This window comes from Oncorhynchus gorbuscha, linkage group LG04 (assembly GCF_021184085.1).
Source record: "Oncorhynchus gorbuscha isolate QuinsamMale2020 ecotype Even-year linkage group LG04, OgorEven_v1.0, whole genome shotgun sequence".
Classification (NCBI taxonomy): Eukaryota; Metazoa; Chordata; class Actinopteri; order Salmoniformes; family Salmonidae; genus Oncorhynchus; species Oncorhynchus gorbuscha.
The window spans coordinates 48108155-48131201 of record NC_060176.1 but is presented as its reverse complement, the minus strand read 5'-3'; the positions used below and the strand labels follow the sequence as shown (position 1 = coordinate 48131201).

Genomic DNA, 23047 nt, shown 5'->3' with positions numbered 1-23047 from the left:
GGGGGGGGCGTCTCCGCACAGCTATTTTCAGTTCTCTCCAGAGATGTTCGATAAGGTTCAAGTTCGGACTCTGGCTGGGCCACTCAAGGACATTCAGAGATTTACCCGAAACCACTCCTGTGTTGTCTTGGCTGTGTGCTTAGGGTCGTTGTCCTGTTGGAAGGTGAACCTTCACCTTAGGCTGAGGTCCTGAGCGCTGTGGAGCATGTCTTCTTCAAGGATCTAGTCTCCCAGTCTCTGCCGCTGAAAGAAAATCCCCACAGCATGATGCTGCTGCCACCACCATGACTCACCATAGGGATGGTGCCAGGTTTCCTTAAGACATGACGCTTGGCATTCAGGCCAAAGAGTTAATTATTGATTTCATCAATCCAGAGAATCTTGTTTCTCAACGTCAGGGTCCTTTAGGTGCCTTTTGGCAAACTCTAAACCACCAATGCAACCTCCTCCCGAACTGAAAGTTAAAAACCCCATACCCATTCGAAGCTAGTCTTTAAAATAGATATACCTGCTGTGCATAGCATCACCCAAATTAGGTTCAATCTAAATGATACGTATAGCGTATGGATCCCCGTAACATGAAAATTGTCAGTTGAGACAAAATAAAATGTCAATCAAAGCGACAAACATCGGCAATAAAAAAGACAGGACTATTTAGCCACATTTGAGGATGTCTCTGAAAATAAAAAAACGGAGGATGCGTTCATGTCCACCCTCAGCCGCGCCTACCAGTACACTCAAATGTCAACCAATCGCCATTCTCCAAGGTGCCCCGAAACCTGTGTCGCGTAGCAGCAAAAGCGCACCCAAGCACCCCAGGAAAAAAGACACCAAGCTATGATGAATAAATAATAACCTTTACCAGACGATGACCATCATCCCGCAAATATGAAATAGGAAAAGGGGCAATTAGTAAAAAAAAAAAAAATCACCATCATCCTGATGACAGCACCTCCATTCTTGAGCTCTCCCTTTGCTCAGGCAGCAGAGAAGGGGGTAAATCCAGGATTTTGGGAATCCATTCCTGTAGAAAAGAGATGGCATTTCTTCCCTCCACAGCCTCCGGGAAACCTTGCAACCTAAAATTTGAGCACCTTTGGACATTTTTGAGAATCTAAATTCTCCTCAAGTTTCGAAATGCCGTCTTCCAACTTCTTGTGCTTTTGATCCACGTACTCGCGGACGTCCAGAATTGAAGCGTGTTTTTTTTTCTAACTTTGTCAGTCGTCTCTTTGTGACTTTCTGGTCTTCATGGAGTTGATTAAACAGCAAATACATTTTGATTATGCGTTCAGAAAGTGTCTCTACAATTTGTTATACCCTTGTCCATCTCCATTCTGAATCATCATGGTGTTTCGCCCGAGCTAGCATCCTCCGTGGCCGAAGGGGTGGGGGGCACATTTCCACGCCTCGTCTGCTTAAGCTTGGGCATCTTTTGTTTTGGCGATAAAAGAGACGTATTACATTTTCAACAAACGGGTAAACCGTCAAGATACCTAAAAAGTGTAAAATGTATAAAGTTCGAGGACACTAAGCAGACGAGAGTCATGTTAGAGCGTCGCCGTTGCCGGAAATACCATCGACAATCTTTTGACAAGCAATCTACGTTGTGTCAGTCTGTTCATGTCAAAGTTGGTTTGGTGTTTGTAGCTTTCATGGTTCAAGAGAAGTTGGGAATCCATTCAAGCCTATGGTGCTTTTATGCACATTTAAGACAGTTATAGTTCAACAAGTATACATGGTATCAAAAAGCTGTATTACAAGCAACCTATTCCAGACTGGCCTACGAGTTCCACAGTTTGCATAGCGTTTCTCGCTTAAACACTTGAAGACTAGTTCACTGCATAGTTTCCCCTTTCAAGTCTACGGCCAATGAAATGAATTGGGATTTATGCAAATATGGTTGTAGTGTGAAAAGTATCAGTAGTATCAGAAAGTGTTTTTTTTCAAGCATACTGACCAATGGTTTAACGGTTTTGGCGCTAAGGGTTCCAGCGGAATAATAATAACTGAACAGTTTATAAAGTCGTGCTTTTTTTCAGCAAGCACACTTTACAAAATAAAAACAATGCAGAAGGTGTGTATTGAGTAGCAAGGCCAAACCTCACCAAAAATATTAAATCAACCCATCCCATGGTCTTTTGTTTTGCTCAGAACTCCATCAAACCCTGGCCACCTCTCCTGATCCGTCTGCCCACATCCCTTGACTCACTTGAACTCAGCGGTGAGGAGGTTGAAGCCATTGTAGAGATGTCCCTCAGATGACACCCTCTTCAGGTAGGAGTAGCTGTCCTGGCTCTGATCTGCCAGGAAATTGGACACCAGGAACCCTACAACACATGGAACCAACATTATTCTTACATTCACACTAAATGCACAGAGGTTACAGAGCAGTTAGGCAGGCCCCTGGACATAGCAGAAGTAGATTCATCAGTTAGCTGGCTATTTGGTTTTGGAACCACAGACACATTTAGTTATACTATCCAATATGATCGACACAACAACGCTTATTGGTCCAGGTCTCTTTTGAAAACAAGACTAACCTGGTTAAATAACAGGTTAAATAAAAATAAATTGAGCAAATTGTGATGCAGTTACGTGGAGGACATTTGAGATAAAATATGTAACATAGGTCTTGGACTGAGTGACATTCGAGATAGTTTCCATGTTACGTAGCACTGCGAGTTAGCTGTTAGGAGGACAGGCTACTACCCAAGATGGGGTATCTGCACTACAACAATGAAGTGTGTCAGGAAAAAGACTGAAATGTGGCCTTGAAGAAAATAAAACAATTTGAAAACTGCTATTACACAAGGAGGTGTTTCACTTGTGGGGCTGAGCATCGGCAGTAGACAGCTCTGACACAGAACGACAGTGGAGAGCTACTGTAGCGTGCAAACAGAGGAGGCGAGGGAGGCTGGCTGACACTACTATTCACTTGTTGTGGTGCTATTGCTAGTGAATGAATCCTTCAAAAAGCGGTTCATTTCCATCCATTTGACCATTCCAGCTCCATGTTAGCTGCAGCTTCTTAGGAACAAAGCTTTGAGGAATGAAATATTAACACTACAGTGCATTCAGAGAGTATTCAGACCCCTTGAAGTTTTCCACGTTAGTCTTATTCTAAAATGAATTAAATTGCTTTTTTTCTTTCAATCTACACACAATACCCCATAATGACTAAGCAAAAACAGGTTTAGATATTTTTTTCAAATGTATTACAAATTTTAAAAATGAAATATCACATTTACATAAGTATTCAGACCCTTTACTCAGTACTTTGCACCTTAGGCAGCGATTACAGCCTCAAGTCTTCTTGGGTATGACACTTCAAGCTTAGCACACCTGTATTTTGGGAGTTTCTCCCACTCTTCTCTGTAGATCCTCTTGAGCTCTGTCAGGTTGGATGGGGAGCATCACCGCACAGCTATTTTCAGGTCTCTCCAGAGATATGTTTGATTGGGTTCAAGTCCAGGCTCTGGCTGGGCCACTCAAGGACATTCAGAAACTGGTTGCCCTTCTGGAAGGTTCTCCCATCTCCACAGAGGAACTCTGGAGCTCTGTCAGTGACCATCGGGGTCACCTCCCTGACCAAGGCCCTCCTCCCCCGATTGCTCAGTTTGCCCGGGCGGCCAGCTCTAGGAAGAGTCTTGGTGGTTCCAAATTTCTTCCATTTAAGAATGATGGAGGCCACTGTTCTTGGGGACCTTCAATACTGCAGACATTTTTTGGTACCCTTCCCTCAACACAATCTACAGACAATTCCTTAGACCACATGGCTTGGTCTTTGCTCTGAAATTAATTGTCAACTGCAGGACCTTATATAGACAGGTGTGTGACTTTCCAAATCATGTCCAATCAATTTAATTTACCACAGCTGAACTCCAATCAAGTTGCAAAACATCTCAAGGATGATCGATGGAAACCGGATGCACCGGAGCTCAATTTAAAAGTCTCATAGCAAAGAGTCTGAATACTTATTATATATTAATACTTATATAAATAAGGTATCTGTTTATATTTAATACATTTGCAAAAATGTCAAAAAACATGTTTATACTTTGTCGTTATGAGGTATTGTGTGTAGATCGGTGAAGAAAATAATAAATTGTATTAATTTTAGAATAATGCAGTAAGGTAACAAAATGGGGAAGAAGGGAAGTGGTCTTAACACTTTCTGAATACACTGCCTCTTAAAAATGTACATATCGGGCTGCTCAGTGGGTATATTCTCTTCCAAGTTGGTCCTCACCTCTTCCTTGTGCGTCTGGATTGGGCCTTCCCTCCAGGTAATTGGTCAGTGCGGCCAGCTTGCCCCTCTTGTTAATCCCCAGCCATGATCCTCCTTCCTTCCCCTCCTCCAGGTCCAGCCCTGACAACACACAATCACATCACACTCCATGTCCGTCACAAAACACATACATTAATTTTATTCCCATTGTAACACCTCTGTCTGAAAATAGAACAACAGTGAGATTGATGCTATACTGAACAAAAATAAAACGCAACATGCAATCATTTCAACTATTTTACTGAGTTACGATTCATATAAGGAAATCAGTCAATTGAAACATTTATTAGGCCCTAATCTATGGATTTCATATGACTGGGCAGGGATTAGGCCTACCCACTGGTAAGCCAGCCAATCAAAATAATGTTTCTCAAAAGAGCTTTTATTACAGACCGAAATACTTCTCAGTTCCATCAGCTATCTGGGTGACTGGTCTCACACGATCCCACAGGTAAAGAATACAGATTTGGAGGTCCTGGGCTGGTGTAGTTACAAGTGGTCTGCAGTTGAGGCCGGTTGGACATACTGCCAAATTCTATAAAACGATGTTGGAGGAGGCTTATGGTAGAGAAACGAACATTACATTATCTGGAAAGTGCTCTGGTGGACATTCCTGCAGTCAGCATGCCATGTGCACGCTCCCCCAAACTTGAGACATCAGGTGTTGTGTGACAACATTTCACATTGACCTTTTATTGACGCCAGCACAAGGTGCAACTGTGTAATAAGCATGCGGTTTAATCAGCTTCTTGATATTCCACAACTGTCAGGTGGATGTATTATCTTGGCAAAGGAGAAATGCTCACTAACAGGGATGTAAACAAATGTGTGCAAAAAAATTGAGAGAAATAAGATTTGTGCGAATGGAACATTTCTGGGATCTTTTGTTTCAGCGCATGAAATATGGGACCAACACTTTACATGTTGCCTTTATATTTTTGTTTAGTATATATATATATTTTTTTTCACTGCGAATCAACAATGGCAATCATGTATTGCTGAAAATAATGCTGCCAGTCACTCAAAACAAGAGTTTGCTTATAATAAATCTATTAATTCTAGAAGTACAAATGTTTCACCCTGCTCCAAGCCATCGCTGACTGCCTAGTTTTACTCCTTTGTGAGTTACAGAAAAAAATCCTGAAGAAGTGCATAAAAACCAAAACATTCAAGGAAGAGGCAATTTTGTACTTTATGCAGTTAAGGCTGAGCAGTGGTTTTCTGAGAAACAGACAGGCCTCTCTGCCTTGCATTCATCATCATGGGAGCCTCATTACCATGTAGAGCACGGAACTCTGAAAACGCTGAATAGATTAATTCTACTCATACATTCTGTTTGTCTGGACGCGGAGTGAAGCGATGCCCTTACACGACTCATAGGGAACACGACTAGCAGTGGAGCGTTAAGAGATATATAGATCATTTTATTACAACCAGTGTGACTTGCTAGTCGCTTACCATTTTGCACTTGTATTGCACTTGGAAGAAATGAACCCACTGAAGAATGAATACCAAGTTATTAATACTCATACTGTACGAAAACTTGAATAAACTTCTGGATGCAAAGGGCCATGCGATACAGGCGGTTCATCTAGACCTAAACTGTGACTTAAACACTGAGATAGGCTGTGTGTGTTTCTATGAGAGAGGGGGGGGGGGGGGGGGTAACTAAGGGAAGCATGTGCAGAGGCAAGATGGTAAGTCTACACTTCCACCTCATTAATACAGGCACACTGAGACAGCCAGGGAACAGAGGAGAGGTACTTTCCTGCAGAGAAACCCAGCCAAGGCCTGAACCCAATAGGGACCGGTAGAGATGGAGCTGCTGGAATCCCAGAGCTTACTCTCCCAGGATGATGGTAGAGCCGACAAACATGAAGACAGTCAGTGCTACTATGCGTGTGCTGTCCTTGAAAAAGGTTTCAAAAGTCCTCAGCTCTGCTCTCCCCCGTGAGGCATAGATGAATAAATTGGCAATAAAACATCAACACATTGTTTAGCTGTAAGATCAGGCCGAGATTGACTTGATGTTTGTTTGAGTGAGTCCACACATCAACATGATCCATCACCTTCAACCAGAGGCCAACCACCATCCCTCCACCCACACACCAGATAAGAGCCTCACTGGCCACACTCATTCATTTCTGCCACACCACATAGAATCAGCCGTCAGTTGAATGGCTGCTACTCAAGCCTGTGTAACGGGAAAACAATTGTAGAAATAGTTGACTCAGAAATACTATAAAAAGGCTGTTGAACAAAACAACTTCCTAGTCTGCTGTGAGAGGGAGAGGAAATGAAAGGAATCACTCAAAAACAGAGGAGAAGCAATGCTCTATGACAGGACGCTTATTGTAATCCCACTTCTTAGCCTGACACCCGGTTCACTTTTTAAACAGCCTGAATACTCAGAGATGCATTTTGTTTTTCTCAGTCAATGCTCTATGCTCTTAATAATGAAAAAATTGAATGACTGGGACAATCAGTGCATTAAATTCCTCTCAAAAAGTATTCCCGTCACATTGGCAGTCATGACCGCAGTCAAATTCCACATGACCATTGAGTCACGGTAATCTCTTATGCCCTCTGGACATGTATTAGGAGTACCCTAACCACCACCAGGTTGTTAATGGCTTGGTACTCAGGGCTCTATTGTTCCTCTCTAACCACTCTGACATCAATACAAATACAATTGAAAATCACATCAGCAAAACAGTATAATGCTTTTAAAAAACTCAGTTAGGCTACACTTTTTGACCTCACTGTGACAATCAATTTAAAGAAAGAAGTTCAACAATGGGTTGAAACTGGATGTTGTTTCAAAGCCAAACAATTAAATGGACAGCGCTTTCTAAGGTGATGATTAAGTCAAAGCATTTCAAATGTTGCACGTGAAACACCCATAAGCATATTAGTACATACATAGGCCTATATATGAGCCTTTTTTACTTTGTGCCGTTATACAATACATAGCCCACTGCATATTATGCATGGCAGAAAAACAAAAAATATAAGATTGTCTTTGGTACATAATTGGTCTAGCCAATACTCCAAAATTAAACAAATTCTATGAATCACCGTTAAGTGTAGACTGTATTATTATGCATACTGGATGGACTGGTTACCTTATGCTACACTCCAAACTTTCTATCCATGAGTCTGGGAGAGAATGTTTAGACCTAGGAGATCAAATCACATTTTATTTGTCTCTTGACATGGAAACCAATATCTGGCTCATGAATGCATTCTAGCCGAGTTGAAATGAAATGGGTTGTGGTGAAATAAAAGGCTCTCAGAGAAAGACTCAATTCTCTCTGTCGCCCCACAGTGTGGTTCTGCCACTTCAACGTCAAGTGCAGATACTTACCACTGAGGATTTCGCTGTTGCTCGCCCAAAAGTCTGCAGCTTTGGTTGGCCTGTTGTAGAACTCATCTCTGTTTGCGGCCAAAATTAGCCTGAGGGAAAAAGAGAAAGGACTAGAGTTATGAGGGAGACCATGGTAAACCGCTTAAGGTAATGTACTTTTGCGCCATAACCTAGTGGTGGTATCCATCTTGACATATTATGATGTTTTGGGTCGCATCTCTTTAAATCAAAGAGACTGAGCCCTGGCAGTGTCTTCAGCGGCCCAAATCGCACCCTATAGACATATATATATATAGACATATATGTATATATAGACATACATATACATATACATATACATATATATATGTATATATTATATAGCTCACTACTTTATACCAGGGCCCATAGCGTTCTGGTCCAAAGTTGTGCATTATAAACGGAATAAGATTAAGTAACCTGTGCTCATTTGCCAGGCTGCATTCTGCACCAATGAGTGAATCAAGGCGTCAGTATGCTTCAGTTAGGCTGGCGCCTAGCCGAACTTGGCTGTGTTCGCATACTCCCTTAAAAGACCATCGCTTGGGGGAAAAATAAATAAAAGGGGGGGCCCCGAACAGCTGAAAAAACCCTCACCGAAGTCCAAAAAGACCCCCCCCCCCCAAAAAAAATGACAGTGTCATAATATAGGCAGGAACTCTATATATACTGAACTGTTTCAGCTGGGAAGCATGCGGACGCCTGAGGTGTGACAGAAAAATAAAGAGCTGTGCAGTGCCTTGCTGCAGACCTGACTGAGCTGAGCTCCTGACTGAGGTTGCATGTTCCCTAATTGTCTGTGTGTGCACTATTCCTCCCCTCAGGACACGGCAAGGTTTGGCACTTGCATCCCATTCCCCATCAGCTGCAGCAGCAGGAGAAAGCTGATGTGCTGTCACGATCCAACACCATGCTTGTGTCCCAAATGGCACCCTATTCCCTATGTAGTGCACTACTTTCGACCAGAGCCCATGGGTACTGGTCAAAAGTAGTGCACTATATAGGAAATAGGGTTTAATTTGGTATGCACATCCATACCTCTGCCTCTCCATGTAACTTGATTACCTTAACGCAATAACATTACAACCCCTGCCGACTTTCTCCACCCAGCTTGGACTGCTGCACAGTGTGCATAGACAGATCACAAGAGATGGGCTTTTCCAGACCCCGCCCCACTGCAAACATCACATCAAATCCATAATACAACAGCAGGCAAAAAAAACAAACACATTTTCTCATCCTTCAGAGTTCCAAAAGGGCCATGTCAGAGAGAGGCTGAGGCTTCTAAAGGCCAGGGGAGGTGCAAGTATCAGATTGATCCAGTGCAGCGGATGGAGACAGAATAAATTTGCAGCTTTCTCCTGACAGCCCTCTAAAGCCAAATCAGCTCCAATGGCAGTTCTCTTAAATCAGACTAACATTTCGACAACGTTAAATATTACGACAAGTCTGGCCACAGAATTCAATGCTCAATCAGACCAACGTTTGGACAATGACGTTAACGTTAAGGCCAAGTCTTCGGGTAAAGAAACCCCTCACAATCAGCCAGGATTGTAGACTATCCATGTACATTTCTCACACAAAGGGGAGCAAGAGTGACATGATACTCCACCCCTCCTCTCCACCATATCAGCTCTCTTAAACACTCAGCTCAGTTGACCATCTCTCCATTCCACAGACTGGATAGACATTAGCTCATTATGAGAATGAATTGGTCTTGAATTGTTTGCCGACGCCAGTGATTTGAGCAGTTAGAACGGGCGTTTTAATCCCCACTGCTATGCTGCTTGCCCCACAGTGTCTCCAACAGAGAGAACATGATATTGAAGATGGGGAAGGGAAGGACATCCTTTGATGAGGATCCATAGGATCAGAAGAAAATAGTCGTCTTAAAAAAGAAGACCTGTCAGACAGCACACATTGGAGGAAGGAGCTCAGTGAACAGGAACTGTGCCCTAGACTAGACTAGTCTCTATGAAAAAGATTGGTAAGACGCTCACAAGTTAAACATGAGCATTTAACTGAAAGTGAAACCTAGGCCTTACACATTGCCAGCACCACCCCCACCTACTGCAATTTTCAGTAGTTATCCCATAACAAATGGGCCTTAATGTGCCACTCATCACACTGACAGACTATCACTGCTGTAGCTAATGCTGCATTTGACATTAATCTCTGGCGACTTTTTACTAGCACTGCACAACTGTCACTTATTTAGCAAGGCAACAGTGCATGACTTAGTGACATCACATTAATGTTCAGCTACTGTCCAATGAATCATCAGCCAGCCCAACACACACACACACACACACACACACACACACACACACACACACACACACACACACACACACACACACACACACACACACACACACACACACACACACACACACACACACGATTGTGGGGTTTTTCCTCCCAGTTTGGCTGCCCTATACGAATAGGCAACTGAAGCTGTCGTAGATCTGTGGCGTTGGGAGAGAGGTGGGCTCGCAGTGGGACCTAAGTGATGCGATTTGCAGTAGTAGCCTACATTGAATGTCACAGGGAACACCATTAAGTTCCCTGTGAAACTTAGTCTATCTTGACTTGTTTTGTTCTGGCACTACGAGGCAATGTAGGGTCAATGTATTTATACAACATTTGTTGGCCTATAATATAACCTACAGTTGTAACCAGGGCTCTAAATTAAAATTGCATTGCACTGGTGTTTAACTTTGTCGATTTCTTTTATCGATTAGAGCCCTCAGAAAGTATTCATACCTAGGGCAGTCATGACCGCAGTCAAATTCCACATGACCATTGAGTCACGGTAATCTCTTACACCCTCAGGACATGTATTAGGAGTACCCTAACCACCACCAGGTTGTTAATGGCCTGGTACTCAGGGCTCGATTGTTCCTCTCTAACCACTGACATCAATAGAAATACAATTGAAAATCACATCAGCAAAACAGTATCATGCTTTGAAAACTCAGTTAGGCTACACTTTTTGACCTCACTGTGACGATCAATTTAAAGAAAGAAGTTCAACAATGAATTCAAACTGGATGTTGTTTCAAAGCCAAACAATGAAATGGACAGCGCTTTCTAAGGTGATGATTAAGTCAAAGCATTTCAAATGTTGCACGTGAAACATATTAGCGCTCATGCATAGGACTATATTTGAGCCTAAGCCCTCCCATCGCCAAAAAACAGAATACATTTTTGTTGGATTGAGTTGTTATTCAATACATAGCCCACTGCATATTATGCATGGCAGAAAAACAAAAAATATAAGATTGTCTTTGGTACTGAGCCCTGGCAGTGCCCTGGTCTAGCCAATACTCCAAAATTAACAAATTCCGAATACCGTGAAATGCTTACTTACAAGCCCTTAACCAACAATGCAGTTAAGAAAATTAAGATTTAAAGAAAAAATATTGAAAATAAACTAAAGTAAAAAAACTAATTACAAAAAAAACATTAAATAAAAGAGCAACAATAAAATTACTAGGCTGTATACAGGGGGTACCGGTACCAAGTCAATATGCGGGGGTACAGACGAGTCGAGGAAATATGTACACGTAGGTAGGAGTAAAGTGATAATAGATAATAAACAGCAAGTAGCAGCAGTGTAAAACAAAAGTGTGTGTGTGTGTGTGTGGGTACAATGCAAATAGTCCGGGTAACCATTTCGTTAGCTGTTCAGCAGTTTTATGGCTTGGGGTATAAGCTGTTAAGAAACCTTATGGTCCTAGACTTGGCTCTGCAGTACCCCAATATAGTTGGTTCATATTTCAGCCTGCGTGTCCTGATAGTGTCAGATGTGGGTGGACAAAAATCAACATGCGCACATGGACTATTCCATCATTAGGAAAAATATGGAACCACCCAGACTTTGCCTAGAGCTGGCTGTCAGAACAAACTCATCAACCAGGCAAGGACTTTGGTCGGGGAGGTGACCAAGAACCCAATGACCAATCTGACAGAACTACAGAGTTCCTCTCTACAGCACTACACCAAGCTGGGCTTTTGGGATAGCGGCCTGACAGAAGCCAATCCTGAGAAAAATGCACAACAGCAGGCTTGGTATTTGCCAAAAGGTATGTGAAAGACAAAATATAAGGTTATTATTTTCAGATTATTTGGCCTGAATGCAAAGCGCTATGTCTAAAGAAAACCAAGCACAACTCGTCACCTGTCTAACACCATCCCGACCGTGAAGCATGGTGGTGGCAACACCATGCTATGGGGATACATTCAGCGGCAGGGACTGGAAAATGTTTTCACTTTTTCGGTATGTGGTATTGTATGTAGATGGGTGAGAAACCAGCAACAATTTAATCCATTTAGAATTTAAGGGGTATGAATACTTCTTGAAGGCACTGTAGCCTATATGAATTCTCGCTACTTCTGAAGCATATATTGTCCCCTAGAAATGAATATAGAACCCTGTAAATACATTTGTTAATTATAAAAAGCAAAAATGTTGATACAAAACAGCCATTGAAATAAAATAAAAAGTCATTTCTGGAATATTAATTAGGTTTTGACATTATGTTAAAGCACTATTTTCCTACTAACATGCATTACATTGAAAAATGTACACGGTCTCTTCAAGAGCGTAACGTTTGTGTAAGACAACTAGCTAATGAGGTAAAAAAAATACATGACTGAACAAAGTGTAAAACAAAATGGTTAAAGGCCCGCAAAAAGATTCAGAACGGCCCACAACATGGTTTAGGAATGTAAAACGCGGCAACCCAATCCTCAACAGGAAGACAAAAACAATGCGCTGGTTAATATTGGTCAGATCTTTTGAACGGTTTGTGCTAGAAATAAACAGTAGCAATGGTGCAAGCATGACACTAATCAATCTGCACTCAATCTGCACTCAGGAAACTGGTGTTCAACCTTCCCAAGTTCTCTCACGTCACCCCGCTCCTCCGTTCTCTCCACTGGCTTCCAGTTGAAGCTCGCATCCGCTACAAGACCATGGTGCTTGCCTACGGAGCTGTGAGGGGAACGGCACCTCAGTACCTCCAGGCTCTGATCAGGCCCTACACCCAAACAAGGGCACTGCGTTCATCCACCTCTGGCCTGCTCGCCTCCCTACCACTGAGGAAGTACAGCTCCCGCTCAGCCCAGTCAAAACTGTTCGCTGCCCTGGCCCCCCAATGGTGGAACAAACTCCCTCACGACGCCAGGACAGCGGAGTCAATCACCACCTTCCGGAGACACCTGAAACCCCACCTCTTTAAGGAATACCTAGGATAGGATAAGTAATCCCTCTCACCCCACCCCCCCTAAGTTTTAGATGCACTATTGTTAAGTGACTGTCCCACTGGATGTCATAAGGTGAATGCACCAATTTGTAAGTCGCTCTGGATAAGAGCGTCTGCTAAATGACTTAAATGTAATGTTAAATGAAACAACAGCACAGCCTTATCATTACAACAATTATTCTAAAAAATAAATACAAATATTGTCACTGGTGCTCACAAATTATAACTGCAAGTCACACAGAAAAATATTTTTGTCGCATATGTGACCCAATTGACCACACTTTAGAGCCCTGGATGGAACAGTATCTAACCTGAGATAACAGCAATATCCAGTCAGGTATACACACTGTTCCCAGATAATGATATGCATTCATTAGACACACAGAACATGCACTGCGCATGTTTGTGTTCCACGACGTCCCTTGTCAGAGCCAACTACCTGAGACGTATTAGTTGCCATGACAGGGTCACCGGTCAAAGCGATTAAATAGTTCCACTGAGAGAGGCATTTATTCACGGAGTACGGAACAGAAATGAGTCACTGAACTACAATGACATACGTAATAATTGTATCCTTTCTTCTCGGCCTTCACGGCAGACAGCGTCTCCCATGAATCTTGTTCAGAGGGAGGTGGATTCTTTAAGAACAAATTGACCTGATCGGGGTCAACCTCTGTGCATCAAAAGCTAATGACGCAAAGCCGGTTGCGGTGACACGTGTGCCCCAAGAGTCTATGACGCGGTCCCCGAAACAAAGCAAGCACTAATGATTTTACACAGGAAAGAGCAGAGCATCCATCTGTTTATCCATCTGAGCCTATGGGAATCACTAGGAGAGAAACAACAAGAAAACCAACAGGGTACAGCCATACAGAGAGTGCGAATGTAGAGAATGATTACACAATTTATTCATGTAAATTATTCTTTACTTACAAAAAAAAAAGGGTATACGTTTGAGATTAGCAAGATACCGCCCATCGATGAGTCTCATATTGCAAGGGAAAGTGCTAATCATGATGGTGACGCAATACATAGACCTAATAGGAATTCAAAACCGAACATAGTTGTCAGGCAGGTATGTTGGGGCATTGGGTGCATGGAAGAAAACCAGTCACTCAAGAGGAATTTAGCATTCTTGCATTATTTTGCCATTCCCCTCACTGACATAACCTACATGCACTAATTCAACCACAAGGATGCTAGGCCTATAAGTTACACGTATCCTGTGGGTCCAGAGTGAGTCATTGTTAACACACCGCCACTGTGATTTCCTTAGGCTAGGGCAATCTCCCAGAGGCAAAGGCATAGATAGATCCTGGCCAGGTAGAGAGCTCCACAGATCCCAAGGGATTATTATAAACAGGGCTTTAAATTACATTGACTGCTCCTCTACCATTGGCCTTCAAGGACATTCACTGAGATAAATCAGCAGTGACTGTAGTAAAGGTTAGCCGATGGTAGCCCTAGATGGTGTTCCGCAGAGCTTTAGACCAACATGGAAGGCTTTGAATTTGCCTGCATCCAAACTGAATTGTTCCGTTTCATTGAAATTGTGAAGTGAAACGGAGCAATTCAATTTGGATTCAGGCTAGCTTTGAAAACCTCCAGTGAGACAGCAACACAGATTCTCTAGGTTCTTATCATTGCTACTCTGCTTTGGGTGCTACATCAGATTGGAGATGCTACACTTTAGCACTAGCCTAACGCATCTTCGAGGGAGCATGGTATAATAATTGGAGGAAAAAATTTATCAAGAGATGGGAAGAATGTCCCCTGCATCTAACTCAACACTACGATTCCTTTTTTAAATTCAATTTGAGCTCAACATCTGGAGGTGTTAATCTTTTTAAACCACCGTCTGAATATAGGCCTAAGGTTATGAGGTCAAATGAGAGCAGATACAGACTAGGCAATATGGAAAAAGTGTGGTCATTTATAAAACGGGTGGGCCTAATCCTGATTGGTGAAAAGAGCATTTCAGCCGGGGACTATTCCACAAGTTACCACCAGCTAAATCTCTGTTCCATCTGACTGAGCAATCCACTGTCTCATCAGACCATCCAGGCAATTTATAAACTTGATCTCCACTATAAAAAGCAGAGACACTATCACCCATTTCTTTTAGAGTAACATTTAGTTTTCAACAGCGGAGACTGACATTTGCAACATTGTTTCAATATTCAAATTCAATATTCAAAACTGTCCCATAGTAATGAATGTGTAGCGGACGAGACAGAGGAAACAAATACAATTTTATTAGTCACATTCGTCAAATACAACACCTTACAGTGAAATGCTTACTTTCTTGCCCCTAACCAACAATGCATTTAAAAAATATATATGGACAAGAATAAGAGATAAAAGTAACAAGTAATTAAAGAGCAGCAGTAAAATAATAATATTGATAATTTTTACAGGGCGGTACCGATACAGAGTCAGTGTGCGGGGGAACTGGTTAGTTGAGGTAGTATGTACATGTAGGTAGTTATTAAAGTTACTATGCATAGAAGACAAAAGAGGGTAGCAGTGGTGTAAAGAGGGAGTGAGTGGGGGAGGGCACTGCAAATAGTCTGGGTAGCCATTTGACTAGATGTTCAGGAGTCTTATGGCTTGGGGGTAGAAACTGTTTTACCAGCCTCTTGGACCTAGACTTGGCACTCAGGTACCGCTTGCTGTGCAGTATTAGAGAGAACAGTCTGACTCGGGTGGCTGGAGTCTGACAATTTTTGGTGCCTTCCTCTGACACCGCCTGGTATAGAGGTCCTGGATGGCAGGAAGCTTGGCCCCAGTGACGTACTGCGCCATACGCACTAACCTCTGTAGTGCCTTGCGGTCGGAGGCCGAGCAGTTGCCATACCAGGCAGTGATGCAACCCATCAGGATGCTCTTGATTGTGCAGCTGAAGAACATTTTCAGTCTCCTGAGGGGGAAATAGGTTGTCGTGCCCTCTTCATGACTGCCTTGGTGTGCTTGGACCATGATAGTTTGTTGCTCTCAACTTGCTCCACTGCAGCCCTGTCAATGAGAATGGGCACGTGCTCGGTTCTCTATGTCCTGTAGTCCACAATCATCTCTTTTGTCTTCATCACGTTGAGAGAGAAGTTGTTGTCCTTGGCACCACATGGCCAGGTCTCTGACCTCCTCCCTATAGGCTGTCTAGTTGTTGTCGGTGATCAGCCTACCACTGTTGTGTCATCGGCAGATGTAATTATGGTGTTTGAGTCGTGCTTGGCCATGCAGTCATGAGTGAACAGGGAGTTCAAGAGGGGACTGAGCACGCATCCCTGAGGGTCCCCTGTGTTGAGGATCAGCGTGGCGGATGTGTCGTTACCTACCCTTACCACCTGGGGGTGGCCTGTCAGTAAGTCCAGGATCCAGTTGCGGGAGGTGTTTAGTCCCGGGGTTCTTAGCTTATTGGTGAGCTTTGAGGGCACTATGGTGCTGAACGCTGAGCTGTAGTCAACGAACAGCATTCTCATGTAGGTGTTCCTTTTGTTCTGGTGGGAAAGGGCAGTGTGGAGTGCAATAGAGATTGCATAATCTGTGGATCTGTATGGGACGGTATGCAAATTGGAGTGGGTCTAGGGTTTCTGGGATGACAGTGTTTATGTGAGCCCTGACCAGCCTTTCAAAGCACTTCATGGTTACAGATGTGAGTGCTATGGGTCGGTAGTCGTTTAGGCAGGTTACCTTAGTGTTCTTGGGTACAGGGACTATGGTGGCCTGCTTAAAGCATGTTGGTATTACAGAATCGGACAGGGAGAAGTTGAAAATGTCAGTGAAGACACTTGCCAAGTTGGTCAGCACATGCTCGTAGAACACGTCCTGGTAATCTGGCCCTGTGGCCTTGCGAATGTTGACCTGTTTAAAGGTCTTACTCTCATTGGCTACGGAGAGCATGATCACACAGTCATCCGGAACAGCTGGTGCTCTCATGCATGTCTCATTTGTGTCATTTGCCTCGAAGCCAGCATAGAAGTAGTTTAGCTCGTCTGGTAAGCTCATGTCACTAGGCAGCTCTCGGCTGTGCTTCTTTTTGTAGTCTAATGGTTTGCAAGCCCTGCCACATCCGACGAGCTTCAGAGCAGGTGTAGTACGATTCGATATTAGTCCTGTATTGACGCTTTGCCTGTTTGATGGTTTGTCAAAGGGCATAGCGGTTTTTCTTATAAGCTTCCTTGAAAGCGGCAGCTCTAGCCTTTAGCTCAGTGTGGATGCTGCTTGTAATCCATGGCTTCTGGTTGTGGTATGTACGTACAGTCTCTGTGGGGACAAAGTCATCATCGATGCACTTATTGATGAGGCCAGTGACTGATGTGGTGTACTCCTCGATGCCATCGGAGGAATCCCGAAACATATTCTAGTCTGTGCTAGCAAAACAATCCTGTAGCTTAGCATCTGCTTCCTCTGACCACTGTTTTATTGATCTAGCCACTGGTGCTTCCTGCTTTAATTTTTCCTTTTAAGCAGGAATCAGGATAGAATTATGGTCAGATTTGCCAAATGGAGGGCGAGAGAGAGAGTGCTTTGCATGAGTCTCTGTGTGTGGAGTATAGGTGGTCCAGAGTTATTTTTCCTCTAGTTTCACATTTAACATGCTGATAGAATTTTGGTAAACGGATTTAAGTTTTCCTGCATTAAAGTCATCAGCTACTAGGAACACCACCTCTGGGTGAGCCTTTTCTTGTTTGCTTATGGTGGAATACAGCTCATTAAATGCTGTGTTAGTGCCAGCCTCTGACTGTGGTGGTATGTAAACCGCGACAAAGAATACAGATGAAAACTCTCTTGGTAGTGTGGTCTACAGCTTATCATGAGATACTCTACCTTTGGCGAGCAATAGCTCGAGACTTCCTTCGATATTGTGCACCAGCTGTCATTTACAAAAATACATAGTCCACCGCCCTTTGTCATACCTGACGCCGCTGTTCTATCCTGACGGTACATCCAGCCGGCTGTATGTTGATATTGTCGTTCAGCCACGACTCCGTGAAACATAAAATGTTACAGTTTGTAATGTGCGGTTGTTAGCTTAATCTTCCGTGGAACTCGTCAATTTTATTCTCCAAAAACTGCACGTTTGCGAGCAGAATGGATGGAAGTGCGGGATTATTTGATTGCCTGCGAATTCTCAGGAGTCAGAATGGCCTCCTCTTCACGCAGATCACGGGTATCGGGGTCTGCTTCCTCTTTGCTTCGGGCTCGTCAGAGTCATGAAAGAAAAATATATATAATTCTGCTAGTCTGTGGTGAGAAATAGCAGTCCTGATGTCTAGAAGTTATTTTCGGTCATAAGAGACGGTAGCGGCAACATTATGTACAAAATAAGTAAAGAAATAATGGCTAGCTTCCCTGAACAACAGTGTCCTAACGAGAGAGCACATTTTCTATGACAGGCAAAATCGTGCCTCATTAGCTTAATGTTATGGATGTATCCAAATAAACGTCACTTGAAATCAGCTTAAACAAATGCAAATGCAGCTACTTTGTTGTTCGTCTGCAGTCTGCACTGTTTGACGTGACTAAGTTGGCTAGCTAGCAAGCGTCTCTGGCAACCGAACCAATAGAACGAAAGCCGAGCCGGCTTGGGTAGCAACCGTAGATTGGTTTCAGGATCATATCTTGTGGAAGGATGAAATAGAATGAATAAATTCATCAAAATAAAGTTCATGGAAATTTGTCAATCATTATTTGAAAACACCAGTGCCAATATATCCTCCAAACACCGGCTTCTCGGGCATTATTACTTAAATATAGTACAGAGGCAAGGAGAAGAGGCCTTACCTGTAGGCATTTTTGGATGCAGGCCGAGGGTCAAACTTGAAGAAGATGATACACATGTGGGTCTTAGGGGTGGGGGACGCTCTCTTACACTGGGCACGGTCAATTTCAAAACTTGGACATGTTGACAAGAGCTGGAAGAAAATGATAGTATAGTGAGAAAAGCAGTAAAGTGGGAAAAGGGGCGAGGGGGGATTGCTGCAATTGACTTCTTAAGTGTGAGAGCAGTCAGCGTCTTCACAAGACTACTCTACACTATGGCATGGCCTAGGTTCAATTTACAAAGGAGACAGACTAAATATCATACAGGATTGTGCAGGAAGCAATTTCATCTGCCACAGCTGTGCCAAGCCCTAGCTACAGAAAAGTCACGTGATATGAGAATGTTCCACATCCGTTACAGCTTTGCTAGTGTAAAGCCTCGGCAGAACTTTTTCAACTAACCTTCACATAACAAGGAAGTTACTTCCTCTCAACAAGCTACCGGTGTCTTCGTCTACCATCGCTAGTTGCAGGTGGAACAGAAGAATAAAAAAATGCTTGGTTAATAAATTAAATACATTTTTGCTCCAACACCAACCTGTCCTGAGCAATACGAGAAGATCTGAAATAGACAATATGGAGGCATACACATTGTTGGATTACCTCATGGAGTAAAAATGTGCATTTCGTTTAATTAATGGTGCATTTGATAAATTCTTACATTCCTCTTGCAACTAGCGATGGGAGATGAGAAGACACTGGTAACTTCCAAGTTGAGAGGAAGTAATGTTCTCGCTACGTAAAGGTTAGTTGAAAAATTGCTGCCGTATTTTTACACAAGCTAACAATTCTGTAGCTACTGTATGCTAAGCTCCTAACCTCATCCAAGTGGTAGGCTGATGTTGAAATATTCAATACAGGACAGCAATATTGTTGACAAGCCCTCATTTGTGTCCACACACTTTATTGTAATCTGATAGAGAAGTGATTAGATTGATCAAATGATGTGAAACAATGGACTTTGACCTAACACTTGTCCTCTTGTCTTGAAAAAGTAAACATAAGTCACAATATCAAACAATTACTCCGATCAGAATTGCATCAGAGGCCAACATGGAATAATATTTAAATATTTTTTTCATGTAGGCCTACATAAATAAAAAGGTGTGAAAGCGTAGGTGATATGCATACAAGCCTCATGTCCAAACCGTGCTGACATGTGGGAGGTGCCATAAAAATGTATTTACACTTTTAATTACATAAATATAGGCTAAACACCAGTCATGTTCGACAAATATAATGGGATAATTAACATTAAAGTCTGAAGGCTTGATTCTGTCTACATCCTCAAGGCACGGTTCGTTCATGGTCACAAGATCGGAGTGTGAAGAACAGTGCCTGTTGCACACCGCACATCACCCACCTCGAATTTGAGGGGAGATGGTCAGCATTTAACTATTTATTTAACAGTAAAACGTATTTGTTTAAAACCTGGACGTTTTATGAAGCATGTCTTACTGTGATTCGAAGTAGGCTAGCCAAAATACGGCCATAAACACTTAATATGCCATTGAAACAAGCATTTTCCTCATATTCTATTGGTTTTCAAAACAACATTTTATTGTCCAGCAGCCAAAGGCATAATCCTAATCATACTAGTAACCCATGTTAGTTACAGCATCCTCAGATCTCCCTCTTTCTAAATTTCTAAAAACTATTTGAATCTGTCACATGAAACAGCTTATGCGTGCAGTGCACTTTTGAGAAGTGTTGATTTCCACTAAATGCATTTTGGAAACATTCGCAGGTAGCCTGCAGACATGTGCACATTGTTGAGCTTATAACATGAAGAAATAAAACTTGATCAACATTATAAGCTAAACATTGAATCAGCCTCATTGATTAAAAAAAATCTAATATGTGCAGTGATTGTATGAATTTTGGATCTGTTGTCCTAGAGTCCGTTTTAAACCATATACTTATTCATCATAATCCCGGGGATGACAGGACGCCCTTTAATTTCGAGCCCTGGGAGGGAATTATTTATTAAAGACACTAAAACGTATTTGGTTGAAGGCTAATTGTAATGTTGCAATATTTTATAGGCTACCAAGGTTATAATTTGTGTAACTTTCCAACAACTTTGTAAAGTACAAGTTAGCCAACAAACACATACAAAGTAGTCTGATCAATTCACCTAGCCTACTAGCTGCCGAATAGGCATCAACTCACCACGTAGCTTATTTATTTACTTTTCTCCCTATTTCATGATATCCAATTGGTAGTTACAGTCTTGTCCCATCATTGCAACTCTCGTACGTACTAAGGAGAGGCGAAGGTCGAGAGCCGTGCGTCCTCCGAAACACAACCCAGCCAAGCCGCACTTCTTCTTGACACAATGCACACTTAAACTGGACGCCAGCTGCACCAATGTGTAGGATGAAACACTATACACCTGGCGACCCGGCCTGCCACAGGAGTCGCTAGAGCGCGCACCACCGCTAACTAAGCTAGCCGTTTCACATCCGTTACATACACATATATAACATATACAATATCCGTTACATACACATATATAAACACACATACATATATATATATGTGTTATATATGTGTATGTAACGGATGTGAAACGGCTAGCTTAGTTACATATATATAAACATATAAACATTTTGGGTGGGGGGGGGGGGGGCAACAAGTGACTTGAGCTTTTTGGATAAGTAAAAGAAAATGTTTTACAAGTAGCTCAAAAAGTTAATGTCAAACTCAGATCAGCGTATCCTTTAAAAAACTCAAACTGACACACGAGGTCAGCACCTGGTGACCACTAAAGTGTGTGCAGGCTTTTGTGCCTACTCAGCACTACAGCGACACACCTGCGTCAACTAATAATGATTTATTATGAAGTGGCCTAGATAAGAAGAACACATAGCTAGTAACCTATTATTTCTAGTTGCAAACAACATTAAGGTTAGCTTGTTAAACCAATCCTTTCTCTGATATCTCTGGTTAAGCTAGCTGACTAACGTTACAATAGTTAGAAATGACGCTAGCTAGCTATAAGTGAGCAAAAATGTGAGAACCAATCTGAGAACCAAGACAACAAAATGACAATTATAGCCCCTTGCTTATAATGTTACCCTCTAGTCAACAACTTTGATCAAACACAGCTTGTAGCGAGTTAGCAAACTAGCCAGCTAGCTAAAAGCAGCAGGCATGCTCTAGATAGCTGTCACAACAAGAACAAAACAGGAAAGTGACAACTCTTCGCTACCGGTCTGTTATGCAACACAATACAAAATAAGAATATATTACAATTAATCTGCCTGGTTACCTACTTTTAGTAAAGTAAAACGTACTCACTGTTACACTTGCTTCTGAAGATCAATCCATTCGGTTGGCTAATAATAAAAAACGTATTCGCAGTTTAGGGTGCAGTTGATTTAGTTTGTCAGTAGGCTAGACCGGAACTTTCAGTTCAATGTCACTGGACGAATGAGAACTCCGCTCGCACCGTGGATGGTTCCAGAATGGCCTGGGCGTAAATCGGGTGCATCCACTCTAATGGCGACCATCGAGCAACACACACTGTGATTCGCCGATACTAATGTTGCATTCATGTCATGTCGGGAACTTATAAATATGACGGGAAAAACGTGTAAATTCGATGGGGAAAATGCACTTGAACGCTCATCCAACAAGTAATTGGTAGTACAGTATGAAGAAAGGCAGAAACAACTTCTCAAATCGAAGTCCCCGATCACACCTGTTGGCGATGTCATTGTTACGTTAGCTCGCTAATGCCACGTTCAAACCAACTGGGAACTCGGAAAAATACGAGCTCCGATTGGGCATAATCGTTTTGAATTGTCATCCAATTCGGGAAAGTCGGGCCTCTTTCGAGAGCCCCGACTTTCCGACCTGAATTTCACTGAAGTCATGATTTGACCTCGTAAATTCCTAGTTGTTTGAACACACTGGAGTCGGAAATCCGAGCGCCGAGCATCCGAGTTCCGACCACCCAGGTGTTTTGAACTTGTATCTCGATCTGAAGTCACGCACCACTGAAAATGGCAACAAACATGGCCGCGGTTTTGCCTGTCAATTCATTTCGGCATTAGTCAATGGTTTTTGCATTCCCTCAGCACTCCGCCAAGATATGAACGTGGCATAACCCTGAGAAGACAGGAGATTTTCCAGATTTCTCATATCATTATTTGGAAAGTTAATGTCAGTTGTATCATTTCAATTAGTTGATAGACCATTTCAATTAGTTGATATTAGCATTTTTGCCAATACATGTGTGACTGGGTAGCAACAATTTGGTCGTTTTAGTCA

The 23047-nt window shown here is 42.5% G+C and overlaps 1 protein-coding gene across 5 annotated transcripts in view; it reads right to left on the bottom strand.

Annotated features, from left to right (window-relative positions):
* The window catches only part of LOC124034177 (transport and Golgi organization 2 homolog), a 55879-nt gene extending 33639 nt beyond the window's left edge, over positions 1-22240 (bottom strand). The window contains exons 1-5 of one of the 5 annotated variants that reach the window (XM_046347017.1): positions 22073-22240; positions 18731-18861; positions 7659-7747; positions 4253-4372; positions 2213-2330 (exon numbers count right to left, since the gene is read on the bottom strand). In XM_046347017.1, the coding sequence (XP_046202973.1) occupies positions 2213-2330; positions 4253-4372; positions 7659-7747; positions 18731-18786 (383 nt within the window). In that variant the 5' untranslated portion in view covers positions 18787-18861; positions 22073-22240. Of the gene's footprint in view, positions 1-2212; positions 2331-4252; positions 4373-7658; positions 7748-18730; positions 18862-19171; positions 19233-22047 lie in introns of those variants that run through there. The other 4 variants (XM_046347015.1, XM_046347013.1, XM_046347016.1 and 1 more) reach the window with 4 other exon arrangements.
* Between the last annotated feature and the right edge of the window lie 807 nt (positions 22241-23047).